The sequence below is a fragment of the Indicator indicator genome, chromosome 20 (assembly GCF_027791375.1).
Source record: "Indicator indicator isolate 239-I01 chromosome 20, UM_Iind_1.1, whole genome shotgun sequence".
Lineage (NCBI taxonomy): Eukaryota > Metazoa > Chordata > Aves > Piciformes > Indicatoridae > Indicator > Indicator indicator.
This window is the reverse complement of record NC_072029.1, coordinates 14406316-14422546: the sequence shown is the minus strand read 5'-3', so window position 1 is coordinate 14422546 and position 16231 is coordinate 14406316. Positions and strand designations below refer to the sequence as shown.

Below are 16231 nucleotides of genomic sequence, written 5' to 3'. Positions count from 1 at the left end.
AATAACAAACAGGCAGCTCATTCTGCTGAGGGGAAAATAGGAAAGGAAATCTGTTAACAAAGATTATCTCAGCAGGAAGAAAAATTTACTGAAGCAACAATTCTATATGAACTTTCATTTCTAGTGAATCATGCCATTATGTTCAATTCCTTTTTAAATGTGAAACCTGCCCTTGTGGCTTGTTCTCTGCTGTGGGATCACTGTCAAAACACAGAACAATTACAAAATGTTCCCTCAGTTCAGAATTCCTATTTGGTGACACCCATATGACGCAGAGATCTAAATGTGAAATTTGTGAAATGGGAACAACACAGGAAAGTTGGAAGAGTAGCTGACAGGATTTTCTAATTATTCACATTTTAGTTTTTAAGCAAACTATGTTTACCAGGTACTTGAAGCCATATTCATTACAGATTCATTACAATAAGACCACAATATTCTAGAGTTCTACCTGAAATATTTGTTGTACTGTATTTATTTAGATATGGCATCACCAGATTTGAATGTTGAAGCAGTCTATTAAACAGATTGATATTTCTTTCAGTATTACACCTTCTTGATGATTATATTTTGTCTAAATCATTGCTTTCATTTTTAGAAAGTGTTTTTACTTTACAAACAGCTGAAAATAATACTATTTGCATATTTTTTGCAAAAGTAGCATGCCCATTTTCATCCAAATTTGGGATTATGGAATTCAGCAAAACACATGCTTTCCACATTTTGCTTTGTGGCATGAAGGTAAATACTGGTGTTTTCTCTGTTTGAAGATACATGAAATTTCCCATTATTGGAAAGCTCTGAATGACAAATGACTGACACAATGAAAAGAAGGAAGATGCAAATCCTGAAGTTTTAAAAGCATCTAATATTTTCTAAACTTATACTCAGCTGTATTTATCTAGCTTTCTGGCATGCTGCTGTATTACTGTTACCAATAAATCTATAAATAGGATGCAAAATGCACATGAGCTGTCTGTGCATGAATAAAGAGTGGCCCAGCAATAAATCACAGCATAATATATAGTTTAAAGTGTAGCAGAAAGAATGCCTTGACAAATCAATGCAACGTATTTTGTCACTGAGGGTGAAAGATTTATTATGCATCAGCCTTGAGAAAACTGGATTTCTGAAGCATGGGTCATCTAGGACATATGATGTAATGAGAGAATATGGAAAAGTGCATACAAAGACAAAAATAATCTTCTGAATAGTAAGGCTGCATTAAATTTTCGGGTAAAACATAAGTCCTATGCAGTACAAGAGAGGTTAGAAGTGCAAAGCCAGGGAACAAAATAACAAATCCTGACTTCCTATGGGTTTGATCCTCCTATCCTTCCTATGATCCCCATGGGAGGTTCAAGACTGACCCTTTTTCTGAAACTGGCTCATGTGCAATGGCTTTCATTTGTTTGGGTTTTGGTGGTGGTGGGTTTTTTCTTTTTTTTTTTTTTCTGGTGTCTGGTAAGGTCTAAGCTCATCCTGTGGCACTTTGTTCAGCTAAGAATTCTTTCCTCTGTCCAGCCACCTGTCTTGCGATGGAACTTGAGGAAATTCAGTGCTTCAGGGAACTCCAGGCATCCCTTAGCTCCTGCGGCCTCGGTTAGTGCCCAGTGGGTGTCAGACAAGGCTATAAGAGACAAACTGTCCCAGTCGCTTCTGTAAGAAAATGGACAAGCTTCACATTTTCTTAAATATATATATTAAAAAAAAAAAAAAAAAGGAGGGGATCTCTCCGGATTCGGTGGCTTTGGTCCGCGTTTCGAGCGAGCCCCTGCCCGCGAAGACCGTTTTACAGCCTAAGGGGCCGCCAGCGGCCACTGTCCAGTAGGGGGCGCTGCTGCTCGAAGCGGCAGCCCGCGGCGGAAGAGGCGGGTGTCCTCTTCCCAAGATGGCGGCGCCCAGGCGCGGCGTGGCTACGGGCAAGATGAAGCGGCCGGCGGCTGCCCGCCCTCGCCGCGGTGGAAAGCTGGATAGGTTGCGGCATGCGGTGCAGGAGTTCGTGCAGGCGGCCAGCGACCAGCCGCAGCTGTCCCTGCTGAAAAGCTCGGAGAGGCAGAACCACAGGAATCGCCGAGAGGCGAGGAAGGAGAAGCGCAGGCTCAAGCGGAGCCGCCGCCGCCGCCTCCAACGCGGGGAGGTAGTGGAGGCCCCCGTTGCTCCGACCAAGCCGGCTCCGACCAAGCCGGCCACGACGAAGCCAGCTGCCGCCGCCGCCCGTCCGAGAACCCCGGCCTCGCCCGCCGCCCCCGTCGGAAAACAGCGGCCGGGGCCGCCGCGGCAGCAGGAGGCAGCGCGGCCGTCAGTGCCGGCACCGACACCCCGCACGGCCTCCTCCGCCGCCGCGGCCGCCTCGGCGCGGAAGCGGGCCCTGCTAGAGGCCAACGAGGAGGAGGAGGAGGAGATCCGGCGCCTGGAGCGGCGGCTGGGGCTCAGCAAGCGCCGTAAGAAGCAGGACGGGTCCGCGGTGGAGAGGGTTCCTCAGAGCTTCCTGCGGGATGGGCTGGGCTACGTGCTGGGCGCCCTGGGCTCCCGGGCCGGCCTCAGCACATTGTGCGAGAGCAGCGACGACGAGGAGGCACCAGACAGCCAGCCGGGGCCGCAAAAGAGCCAGCCGGGACCGCGGGAGGAGGAGGACGACGAGGACGAAGAGGAGCCGGAGAACGCCTCGAACCCCTCCGAGGGGGATGATGTGGAAGGACAGTGGGAGAACGAGAGCTCGTCCCCCGAGGACGGCGGGGTGCCTGGGGCCAGCGAGCCCTCGAGCGAGCAGGAGGAGGAGGAGGAGGAGAAGGTAGGGTGATCGCCTCAGATAACGCGAACCTGTATGTGCCACAACCTGAACATGAAGCAGAGTTTGGATCTCTTTGCCACGCACAGGAGCTTGCTGTCTAATCAGGCCGTACAGAGTATTGCTATGAGTCAAAAGAGCGTCGAGTCCAGCAAGTGCTGACTTCAGAGACCTCCCAAGTCCTAGGGACTACAGGAACTAGCCCAGCTTCAGAGTTTAAGAACGTGATTAAGTGCTTCTGCCAAGAAGAACCAAGAGAGCTTATGTTAGAATTATTATCCGTTGCAAACTGAATGAACCCAGAGGTTCAGCCTGTGTTTTAGGTCCTGTAGCAGGAATGCAACAGAGGAGGCCAAATGGGTCATTTAGCCTGCACGGTACCAACTTAACCTGTTAGTACGTCTGCAGCTGATAAAACCTGGAGAAAGCCAAATGTAAGATGTTGTAATAATAATAGCTGACAGAAAATTTCACATAAGGGGGCAGGAAGGAGGATGCTGCCATCAAGTTGATCCTAAGCAGTAACTTGTTGTATGTTTCTTTTCTGTGTGAAATTGTCCCTTTGACACTAGTTACTTGATGTCAAAATATATACTTAACTGGAAGCTTGGTATATTAATTTTAAATAGAAATGTGTATTTGTGTTCAAATATTTCATATACTGTTCTCATTTGGTGCTTCATTTAATTGTTTTCCTTTTAAGAGTCATAATCACAGTGCTACAAAGTATGTTCCACCTCAAATAAGGAAAGCTCAGGAGACACTAGATGACAAGAGAAGAGAAGAATTGGGAAGACTGAAAAAAATGGTGAATGGTCTCATTAATAGGTAATGTAATAAGGAAAGTCATTAATCTTTCTGCTGTGATGTAATTGTGCTCATTAATCAAAGAAAAAAAGGCAGGGATGTGACTTCTCTTTTCACAAACTGGTTTTAAGTTGGCAATCATGTTCACTATTCTTAATAATAATTATCTTTGTTGATATAAATTGTTCAAAGTTGGTCATTAAAGAAGTTGAAAAATCTAAAAAATAAATTTAAAATTGGACTGAATTCCACACAGCAGTTGCCTGCAAGTGCTAGGTAGAAATTCACTGTCGCTTGGAATATGTGTATTAAAAAACCTCACAGTGTGAGTTATCACTCTTGCCCAAAAAAGCATGATTTTCTTTTTTAAATTAAATTTCTCAAGTGCTACTGCTGAGGCAGAGCAACACTTCGTAGCTTACAGTACTGAGGAACAGAAAAAGCAGCTAACGCTTTCACACATTGTTAGAGTATTTTAAAAATAAGAAATCTATTGGCATTTTTTTATGTATGTTATCTGTAAAATGCAGATTGTAGTGTGCAATTTCAGTCATTTAGAATTTAATATACCTTACATGTTAGGAAAGATGAGATATTTTCATACTTAATTTCTCCAGAGTTAAATTTCTCTGGAGACTGATGTACCATGCTTAGAACTGCTGAGAACAAAATCTGTTTTCTCTTAGTAACTCTGTTCAGTGTGGCAGTAAACACATTGGCAGTGCTTCGTAAATACTGCACTAATCTTTTCTTACATGCAAATAATAATCAAAAACAAAAAACCAAAACCCACAGGCAAACAAAACAGTGAAAAAAGCCTCCACCCAGAACTATACCTTCTTTTTTTGTTTGGGGGTTTTTTTTGTGGTTTTGTTTTGTTTTGTTTAGTGAGCACAGCAAAACGCAAAAGGTCCCTTTGAGTCATCTTTCCAATCTTTCTTCTTAAACCAATCTAATTTCTCTAAAAAGAGTAGGCTGGTTGGTTGGTACATTGAAAATTATGTAAACATGTAAAGAGAAGAAAAAATTAATTCTGGATTTGTTTCTCAATAGGCTGAGTGAACCAAATTTGTCCTCTATTAGTGGACAGATGGAAGAGCTCTACATGGCCAACAGCAGAAAGGACATGAATGAAACTCTGACAGATATTCTCATGAATGCTTGTGTTACTCCAGCTGCCATGCCTGCAAGACTGATGATGGAGCATGTTCTTTTGGTCAGCATTCTTCATCATAATGTAGGAATTGAGGTAATTCATGTAGTTTGGACTAATTTTGTTTGATGGAGTAGTTTTCTTGGTATCTTGTTTAAATTGCTTTTGTTTTTTTTTTTTTTACTGTGTCACTGGAAAGTGTTCTCTAGTTGAATTTCATCAGTATTTGTAGATTATTTGCTAGGTGTAAACAAGTGAAAGGGATCGAGTCTATTGCTTGATTTATTTCTTTTATGAATTATATAGGTCAAAATCTTTCTGCGTCTGTAAAACTGAATTTTCTATGCTTCAAGTTTCCCTCTTTTTTATACATTTGTGCAATATGATCACTGGATAGTCAAACCCTAAGCTGCTCGAGGTTTGTAATGCAGGTCAGTACTGGAGCTAAGACTGCTGATGTTCATAAGAACCATCAACAAATATTAGCACTATAATAATGGGGGTAGGGGGTGTCTTTTTTAGCAGCAATGTGTTCATTAGCTGCCTGTATTTTGGTATGCTTTCTGAATGCAGTCTTTAGCATCAGTTCTTTCATTACAAATATAGAGATTCCAAAATTTCCTTTCTGAATTATACTACTTACAAATGGCTATGGCTTATCCTTACTGTAAAATCGGCCTAAGCTTGTGCTGAGCACCTGTAAAAACTTCGTATGTTGGGAGTTGTTTTGCATATATACATATATGCATATACATTAAGAAAATATCACGGCACTTAGATATTTGTGTATTTAAATCATCCATATTGGTTGAGAGGAGCAACAGTATTTCTTTAAAATTAATAGTGGCAGTACCCCAAAAATTAATGTTTTGCAGATGTCCCTAAAAATCTACTTGCAGCTGACTGTTGGATTTGCTTTTTTTCTCCCTTAATGGAACTACTGCCAGGTTGGTGCTCACTTTTTGGAAGCTGTTGTGAAGAAATTTGATGAACTCTGTAAAAGTGATGCTGAAGGGAAAGAATGTGAAAATTTGCTTGCCTTGATTGCTCATCTCTATAACTTCCACGTGGTTCATTCCCTGCTCATCTTTGATATTCTGAAAAAGCTTGTTAGCACTTTCACTGAAAAAGAGATCGAGTTGATTTTGTTTCTTCTGAAAAACGTGGGCTTTTCTTTACGAAAAGATGATGCATTGGCTTTGAAGGAACTGATCACTGAAGCCCAGAGGAAAGCAAACACAGCAGAGAAGAAACTCCAGGATCAGGCTAGGGTATGTGTTAAAGGCTTTCTGTTCTCAGTAGACTCCAATAAGCCCTTGGATACATGTGTTAATTTAGCAAAATGTTTTCTGCTACACTCTTACTTAGATTCAAAGTTAGCAGTAGTGTTCATTTGTTGTATTCACTTATTTGCATTCTTCTTGGCTGTCTTTGTTTATTGCTTTTTAGGACACAGGCACTAAAATGCTTGTAATAGGTGAGACTGGGACCATTTTTGTATCTTATGTATCAAGCATCACTTCTGTTTCATGATACTTTGTGCACTGCAAAAAATTATCACAGGAGCATGATGTTTAGCAGATTAAACTCTGAACTGAAGCTCTAACCTGAATGTGACAGGAGCTGAAGTAAACATCCTTTCTGTATTTCTATTCATGCAATCTAAATTTTGATGCATATTGCCAACTGAGCTGCTTCTTCTTGCAAAGTAGTCATTTCAAAGTACACTCATTTATTCAGTAAACTTACAGCACATAATCCATGAAATGTTTCTTTCCCCGATAGGTTCGTTTTATGCTGGAGACTATGTTGGCACTCAGGAATAATGACATGCGCAAGATTCCTGGGTATGATCCTGAACCCGTTGAAAGACTTCGCAAATTGCAGCGATCACTGGTGAGAACTTTCTTGGCAGGTGCAGTATAACTGTTCCTAAACCAGGAACTGTGTGTTGGATTGATGAGCTGTAGTATTTTTCAATTCATTTAACAGTCTGAAACTGTTGTGGGCAAAAATCGCTTCTTGGATCATTAAGTATTATCTCCAGTGTCCAAGTTAAGTCAGCCTTCTGCAGAACAGTTTGAGAAAGGACTGAGCACTTAGCCAAAGGCTTTACCTCAGAGTCCTGTATTTGAAAAAGAGGTTGTGGGATATTTAATGATTGTGCAGGAGAAATGAGTCATTATGACAAGTTATTTTTTCCACAGATTTTGATTGCAGGCACCCACTCTTGACTTCACCAGAATTATTTTGGAAGTCTAACACTTCCGAAAACCTGAATGATTTTGGTTTCTTGGGTTTTTTTTTTGTTGGAGAGAAGGCAGTTTGCTTCTCTGAAACAACCCACTGTAAAATGCATGAAAGTAGTTGTCTTTGAATTGAGAACTAACCCGTTTTCACAGGAATCTGGTTTTAAAGTCTGTGTATCTCCAACCTCAAAATAACACTACTGGTGTACAAGCCCTAGAGTGTCTTACTTTGTAGAGATTTGTAAGTGCAGGATGAGCATGTTGGTCATAACTGGCCAGGCAAAAATAAGCTAGGCAACCTCATTCAGTAGAATTTCCTCTTCTAAATTTTCACAGTTCTCTTATTATGCTTCTAGACTCTAGACTACTTTTTAACTGATGATCTCTTTTTTGAAATAATATAAAAAAATCAAGATCTTCTAAATGTAGTTTTAAGCAACTTCTTTCAGAAATTAGAGCATGTGGGAAACTTCTAAATTCTTTTCACAGTGCTGCCTTGAAACTAAGGATTGGGGAGGGAACACGTGAAGATCTTTATGAAGATTAAGTTACTTATTTAAAGGATTAGTTTAAAAGTAATTTTAAGTAATTCAAGTATTTGTTTTCCTTTTTTTTTTCCAAGAAAAAAAAAGCTTCAAATAAAAGCTTTGGTTTGTCTTTTTTATTTTGTCATTCAAGGTTCACAGCAGTGGTTCTGGAAAAGAAACGCAGCTGCGTGTCTCCCTGGAATCTCTGCTCAGTGCTGATCAGGTTGGTCGCTGGTGGATCATAGGGTCATCCTGGAGTGGAGCACCAATGATCAATGATAAAACCAGCAAGACTCAGCAAAAACTGCCTGTAGGAAAGGTAAATCCAAACAGTGCTAGTTATAAGTCTGAGTGTTTGTGATCTTTGGAATGTTCTTCATGCAGGTGAATAAGTTCATTTCAGAGCTCGCTTTCATGGACTCGTGAGACTTAAGTTTTTGGACTGCAAATTCTGCTCTGCCACTTTTCAAAATGTTGTACTCATGTGCTTAGTAAAAGCACAATGAGAGCTCATTTTTTCTTATCCTGTGGGATTGCAGAAGTGACTTGGGTAAGTAGAATAAGAGACCTGATTTAGTGGATCTGCTAGTATGAACTCTGACAGGTAGTATTGTCTATCTCTGGGCAGCCTCTGTCTAAGCCTGCTCTAAAAGTAGTCTGGTGAGGTGGCCATGGTGGCTTTTATTAGAGAAGCATGTCTTAAAAGTAATTGGTACAATTAAATTACATTAAAAAATGCTTCCCTAGTTGAAAAAGCTCCTGATGATGTCTGTGCCTCTGGACAAAAGCTCAGGACCTTTGGATTGCTGCTTCATAGTTTAGTGGAGATCTTCATTAATGATGTTATTTGAGGCTGCACAGAAATAACTTTCTTAAAGTAAGCATAAATACACCACCATTTAATTTTTCAATTGTTTTTTTTTTTTTCCAGGTCAGTTCAAAGATAATGGAGCTTGCTCGTAAGCTGAGAATGAACACTGATATCAGGAGAAGTATTTTTTGTGTCTTGATGACAAGTGAAGACTTCCTGGATGCCTTTGAAAAGCTTCTCAAGTAAGTAGAGAGTAGCCCAGAACTAAAAATAGCATTATTTTGGTTGAAAAAATAACTTTGCTATTCTAGGCTTAAGAACATTCAGTTGATAATACGATTGAAGAAGTCCAGAGCTAAGCACCCTTGTAGGGTGAAATAGTAGAAGAGGGACCAAAAGCCTGGTGTAAGAACTAGTAGGGGCAAGCAGAACTGACTGTCAGAGGAAAGGAGTAGCCCCTGTTGTCGCTCATGTCCGTAACTTGTGATGTAGAGCATCTTTGGACATCAGGACTCTGTATCTTTTTGGGTCAAAGATGTCTCCCAGTCTAGTGGATGAAAGACTGCTGCAGGCTTGCTTCCTCTGGAGGCAGACCAGAAGCCCCTTCAGAACATCCCTTGCTTTTCTTGCTGGATTGCCATCGTCCGGCCACTTCCTTTACTTCTTACCACTTTGTTGAGCTATCTTGTAGGTTTCTGTCCATACTTGCGTGACCTGGTTGTGTTCTTGCACCTTCACTTCCCTTTTCCAGAATTTATTACCTTTGGATTTGCTCCAGGGTCACGTTTTCTGTTAAGACCAGTTTCCTTACCATTTGGCAAACAGCTCTTTAGAAGAAGATGTGATCAGGGAAAAGCTCAAATGAAGCTATTTTTTGTGTTTGTCAGAATATTAATTTTAAGTCAGTAGTAACTGGGAGGGGAGAGATCAGGTCTGAACTTTTCTATTGCAGCCTTGTAATTCAAGGGAATTGTCTTACCAGGACAGCATTCAATTATTTAATTTGCTAACCAAACCAAAACAGACTTTGTAATAAAGTGAACTAATATTTGATTAAATGCCACTTCTGCAAAACACTGCCTGGATTTAAGACTGTGATGGAATCATTCCAATATCCTAATACGGCCTGTTCAATTAAAAGAAATTAGCTGCTGCTGCTGCAGTTCTTGCCAAGACCTGGCAGCTCAATTTGCAAATTGATCCTCAACTCTCATCCATGCTATTTAAACTAGCATACAAATCTGGACACATACAGGCTTGGCAGAAAAACTATCTGCAGATTGCCTGACGTGTGTTGCTAGTGATTTTTAGACAGCAAACTCTGAGAGGAATTCTCAAATCTGCCCACATCTGGCAGACTGTAATGGAAAGTACACAGAATTGTCAGCAAAGAAACTAACCTCAATGTGGACATGTGTTCCAGAGTGTGGGGGAGTTTATAGTCACACATTTAATGTCAATCTCGTGAGGAAGTGCATGAGAAATACATAAAGAAATATTTTCACTGCACTTGTTGATTGATCTGCTGCTAGAGTTAAGGTGTGGTTAAAAGGCAATTTAAAACATTTTAAATCCAGGCTGCTATAGTTTTGCTTGTCTTTCTCCTCCTTACAGCAGAGTAATTAGTTTGGAGCAAGAACAGCTCCCTGAAGTGGCTCAGCTTGTGATTGCAGAAGTGTCCATTGAAAGGGAGGGTTGGAAACATCACTGGAGACGGAAGAGAGTGAGACTTGATCCATTTCACAAGGCCACACCTTCACAAACCACAGATTTGCACAGGAGGGGCAGTGGATGCTTCCTAAGTTTGATGGAGAGGCAATTTTTAAAGCTGTTTTATACAGATGAAGAATTTGAGAAATTGAACATTTACCAAAATACTGAAATTTGTACAAGTTTTAGATACCCTGCTGTAGTGGGATGTGTAATTCGGGACAGCAAGTGTGTGGTTGTATCTACTAAAATAATTTCAACTGACTTGTAAATGATGGGTTTGAGTGTTGCTCTTTTTGATCTAAAGGCAATAATGATCTTGGCCTTCAGCTGATAACTTACCTGTTTAGAGGCAAGCTTCTGCTGGTGATAAATAACCTGCTTCAGAGGCAATTATCCCTTATACACCAGGAAGTTCTTAAAGTGATCAAGACATACAAATTCATGGGAATCCTCTTGACTCATGAATGATGCAATAGGTGAGGTGGTTTCATATTCTTTGTCAAAGTTTATCAGACTTAGGAAATCTGTCAGATTTATGTTGAATCTCAGCAGTGAAAGACAATCTTAAATCTTAGATGTTTAGGAATGCTAGGTCTGAAAAGATGAAATACTGGTATCTCTGTGAAGAAGTGAAGATGAGCAAAACTGAACATCAGAGCACTGTTTTCCTTGCTTACAGGTGTCTGGCCACCTGAGTATTTCCTAAATAAGCATAGAATTGGTGATGAACAAGGAAAAGGAGAGTGGCGTTTGAGTGATGGCTATATAACTTCACAAGTCATCTCTTAAATGTGTGTCTGTTGGCTGAAAAACTGTATTTAAGAAAAAACTAAAAAGTGTTGCTCTTCTATACAATCAGACAACTTGGCTGATGAGGGAGCAGGTGAATTACATCACAGACACGGTACTTACAGTGCTGGTCTCCCTTGGAGAAGCAGATCTCTCAAGTTTTCACCACTCGTTAGCAATCAGCCTAGAAATCATCCCAGATTTTCCTATTGTAAAACCTTAAACTCAGAGGTTTTGGCTGAAAGACAGTATTTTCTGTTAATCTGGTTTGTGTCTGTGATCAAATGCAGTGGCAGATGTTTGGAGGTGTATGCAAGCAAGGGATGTTAATATCAAGCAATGACAAACCGCTCTGCAAACAGTAGAGCAAATTCCAGTGGAGTCAAACTTAGTTAGGAAATATGCTTGAGTTATACTAATGCCATATGAAAGTTGAGCTTGAAGCAATGAAAAGAATTTTGTTTGACATTTTTCAGTTTATAATATGAAACATTTTTCATTTTAATTGGTTTTAATGCTGCCAAGCGTTTGACAGCCATGGAAGCTAAATCATATTATTCACAGAACAGGTGCATTGTGAGTTAGTTACCATTCCCTGCCAAAGTACCTCAGCCCTCTCTTAGGCTGGTCCACTGCTCAAGTGGGAAGGCTGTTCAGTCCTTGGCCTCTGTGCTGGGGCAGCCAACAGTGCTACTCATTAATACTGTTTCCTTCAGGTCTCTTTTTTTAAGATGTTTTGAAGGCACTGACTGCATCCTCCTCTTAGGCTACTGTCACATAATAGTGAATTTCAAGTATTAGGTAGCATGGAGTTGATGTAGAGATTAAAGGTTAATGTCACCAGCTAAGTAGGAAAAACATCTTAGAATGCTTTCTTGACCCTAGTAAATACCAAAGAAGTGAAGGGCCCTGGATGTGTTTCTCTGAATAGACTTCCAGTGATCCAAAGGCTGTTTTTCCATCTGTGACCATAGGTACAAGTGTGAGATAATTGCAACAGAGTCCTGCAGTTCTTGTTTCACTATTAACTTTTGCCTTGGTATACCATGCAGCACTGATACTCCATGTTGATGGTGTTCTCTCTGGTTTTCTTCGTGGGGAGCTGCAAGCATGGAGTGGGTTACCATTCCTTCCCCAGGGGGTCATTATATTTGTAGCATTCCAGTCATGCCTGTTGAAGTCTTGCTTTTGCAGCCACTCCTTTTCACACCAATAACAACTGTAGCATTTCTATATTACCATACTGATGTAACCCACAGGCTTAATGTTTTGAGTCTATTCAGTGTTTGAAACACTGCAAGAACTTCCTCACAAGCAGGATTTAATGTGGTGTTTGGGTTTTTTTTAAGTATTATCCTTGAATGTTGACTGTAACTCTTACTTTGTGGCAGTAACTTTTTTCCTTATTAAAAATTCTCTTTCTCTTGCTGAATTTTAGGCTTGGACTGAAAGATCAGCAGGAAAGAGAAATTGTTCATGTTATCATTTACTGCTGCTTGCAGGAGAAGACGTACAACCCATTCTATGCATTTTTGGCTAACAAGTTTTGTGAATATGAAAGACGATTCCAGGTGAAGAAAAATCTGTCCCTACTTCATTGTAGTGACATTACTGTGGTTAAGAAGACAGTTGTTAAATACCCAGGAATGGATCTGTGCCTGTTAAAATCTTAATCCTGACAAAGAATGCTTCTGGAGTGACTATGCATTAAGCAAGTCATAGTTGTGGTCAGATCTGAGTAGGAAATAAAATCACTACTGCAGAGGGTTTGCTTTCCTCTGTTTTAAGTGTTTTAAAAGCATTGAGTGTTCTGATATTAACGAACAGAGGCATAAAGAGTAGATGATCAAAAGATTTTGTTGTTAGTCATTTAACAGTCACTTGATTTGTAGGATTCTTTTTTTTTTCCTTTGACACCTAGGTGACGTTTCAGTTTAGTATTTGGGACAAAATCAAAGACTTAGAAAACCTGTCAGTCACTGCCATCTCTAACTTGGTTTCACTGTTGGCTCACTTATTAAGGACAAAATCCTTGCCACTTTCAGTTCTCAAGGTTAGTGTGTTTTCTTTTCAAAATACTTCTGTTTTTTCCTTTGCGTTTGCTAGCTTTATGCAGAATATATTTTCTCTGTTACCTAGCTGGTGTTTCACCTTTCACCTGTTTGTGGTTGTAAACTAAGACAAAACTTGTTCTGAAATTAACAAATTAATCCACTTGATTGTGGTAGTGACACCATTTGAAGAAAAGGGAGCCCATGGTGACCCAGACATACAGAAAGCCTAGAGTTCTAAAGAGCAGTTGTAAGATTATTTTCTTTAGAGTATGCAGAGTTGGAACTGAGGCTCCTTCTTTAGCATGCTTTGTCAGTGGATTTTGTGCTCTGCGTTTTAGCTAATGCTGATTTTTTTTTTTTTTTATTAGACCAGAAGGAAATCTACTGAGCACTTAGAATTAAAGAATGGAGAGTCCATTGAATTTTATTACAATAATTGAATTGCATTAAATGGACAATTAAATAAATTGTCCTAGGTACTTCTGAAGAATCTATTTAATTGATAAATTATATCTGGTATTCTGGTACTAGCAGGCAGGTTTATTCCTTAGAAAGTTCTGTTTTCCTCACTGCCTGACTTTGGAGGCAGCATTAGGAAGAAATTCTTCACCATGAGGGTGGGGAGACACTGGAACAGGTTGCCCAGGGAGGTGGTAGAAGCCTCATCCCTGGAGGTTTTTAAGGCCAGGCTGGATGTGGCTCTGAGCAACCAGATCTAGTGTGAGGTGTCCCTGCCCATGGCAGGGGGGGTGGAACTGGATGATCCTTGAGGTCCCTTCCAACCCTAACAATTCTATGATTCTCAGCTAATTTTTCTGTGACTTGAAATTCAGGAGGCCTCCTAAAAGCTGCCTATTTCAAGGAACTGAATTCTCTTCTAAATACTTGAATTAATCTAATTCTCCCTCTCTCTCCCCTAGGTAATTGAGTTCAGTGAACTAGATAAACCCAAGGTCCGCTTCTTGCGACGAGTGTTAAGCATGCTGTTAATCAAAACAGATGCTGAAGAACTTAATGACATTTTCCTGAGGTAAGTGATCAGAGAGATCTCCAGGGAACCCTTGGTGAGTAGTAATTAAGAAGATAAGCTTGCTTATTTTGTTTAGAATTATACAGTGCCTTTTCCAAAGATCAGCCATCCATCCCTTAAAAAGTAAGCTCTCCAAGGGTGAGTGGAGGGAAGCACCTCATTTGTGTATTAGTCCAGGCTCTGATATGGGTGAAACTGTAACAAAAGTTATGCAAAATAGGGCTTTCAGACGTTCAATGTATCATTTTAGTCATAGGATTTTCTTGAGCAGAGCTCTATATTTACTGCTTTGTTCATTGCTTTACTATCTCTGTGCAGCTGGGCTCACCCTACCAGCAGTCTTTGCTAAAAGGTTATCTTTGGATTAAGAAGGAAAAATAAAGAAATACTAATGAGGGAAAGTTTTGGGGGATTGCTTGTTTTGAGGGTTTATTTAAAATCACTGTGATCTGGAAAATATTATTATTGTACATGGAACAGGGTTCCTTGGGGATTCTGGGAGATCTCCTTCCTAGGAGGAGTTAGGACTTGAATAGATAAGACTGAACAACCTGACCACACCTGAATGTTAATCTGGCTTTAACAGGGTGTTAGACATGATGACCTGCAGACATCCTATATGACTTAAATTATTCCACAGTTCCACAATTGTGTTGTATTAAACTTTCAGTGTCACATGAATTCAGAAAAAAATTGGGTAGTAATGCTTCAGTCATTAAGGCTGCAACACAAGAAAGCTCCAGCATGGTGTTTGCCTCCGTTTTTTGCTGCAATGTAATTGTTTACAGGAAGCAAGTCTAAGGCTCAAGCATTCCATGTTATTTTTAAGGATTAAGTTTATGTTGAGTATGTTTGGGCTGTTTGCCAAACCAGTGTAAACTCATTGGTAATTTGAAAGCCTCTTCAGAAAAGCTCCTTTTATAGGATGGGGTGGTTTGGGGTTTTTTTTCCAATGTGTCTATTTAAACAAGATTAAAACAAACAAGCAAACAAAAAACCACTTCTGAAACAGTAGAAGACTACTATTTTTGTTCTTTATCTCTGCAGGGTATCTGACAATCCCAAACTGGGAATACTACGGGAAAGCTTGAAACTCTTCCTTAACCACTTCTTACTGAAAAACATGCAAACCCAGAAAAGTCCTGAAGAAGCTAGCTTATTAAAAGAAAGGATTGAACTAGCAACCAAGGCTTTGCAAGCAAAAGAATCCAAGTTGAAGCTATAGTTCTGTTTTTCTAATAAAACATACAGAAAAATACTAAGTCTGCAGGAAGATGCAAAGCTTTTTCAAGTCTTTCAGGCCCAAGTCATTGAGAATGAGGAGAGCCTTGTTACTCTAAAGGATCCATTTTTGATGTAAAAGTTCCTATTGCAGGCTTTATTGAAGGTGATAAAAGTTTTTTTTCTGAAGAAAGGGATAGGTGTCGTCTTTGTCAATGTCCCTTTTTACTATGTGTGCCTCATGTTGTTGGTTAGTATCTGAAAGAAGAGGATGAGTTTCTTTTCTATGATAGTCCCGGTCAGGAGTGGCATTCTGCATTGCATATTCTACCCTTTCATTTTAAATAATAGCATGCTAGTGACCACTGTGTGTTGAAGAAGTAGCCTTAACCAAAGGCCTTTAGTAACTAAGCGTTGTACTTGCCTGAAGAACGCAGGCCACTAGATGGCATAATACTGGTGAGTCACGTCTGAAAGAAACCAACTCTTTTCTGAAGTGTTGAAGTTACCTGCTAATTCTGTGAATTGTTCACCTGACTGAGTCAGGAAAAGATCTTCAGCTGGATTCAAAGCTGTAGTAAAATTACCTGAAGATCTGACTTTGCCCAATTATATTGGGTTGGGGGATCACAACATGGTTTTATTGCTCTATATAGCTTGTATAGCACGGCTCTAAAACTGGAGTTGCCTATAAGTTAACCAAATTTTTATAAGCATAAAGAATTGTATCATTATGAATACTTTAATAAGATAATACCTTCCCTAAAACTTCACTTGTATTTTCTGTTCAGATGTTGTTTTTTTTTTAAAAAAGTCATGTATGTTTCTTTCTGTAACAGTGTTAATGGTTTGTTCCTTTTGTCACCACTACACATTAAACTGTAACTTTTCTAAAGGCTTTTCTCTTTGTATTAGCTTTATTCTAGCTGGTTTGCCAGGAAGGGAATGACCTTAAATTGAGGGGAGTAGGGGAAGCACTTTCTCATCTGCAATGTGCCCTGCATCTATGTGATCTACCTGTACTAGACCTGCCAGCTCTATTTCTGTAACCAGGCTTGCACTCTGGTGTTCAATAGTCCGCTCACT

General features: G+C 40.1%; 1 protein-coding gene across 1 annotated transcript; it reads left to right on the top strand.

Moving 5' to 3' along the window:
- The first annotated feature begins 1891 nt into the window (after positions 1-1891).
- On the top strand, positions 1892-15149 carry NOM1 (nucleolar protein with MIF4G domain 1). Its single transcript, XM_054390196.1, has 11 exons — positions 1892-2794; positions 3495-3619; positions 4652-4847; positions 5699-6022; positions 6537-6647; positions 7679-7846; positions 8459-8580; positions 12279-12411; positions 12762-12893; positions 13815-13924; positions 14972-15149. Exons 1-11 carry the CDS (start codon positions 1892-1894, stop codon positions 15147-15149), a joined length of 2502 nt encoding a protein of 833 aa, XP_054246171.1.
- The last annotated feature ends 1082 nt before the right edge of the window (positions 15150-16231 follow it).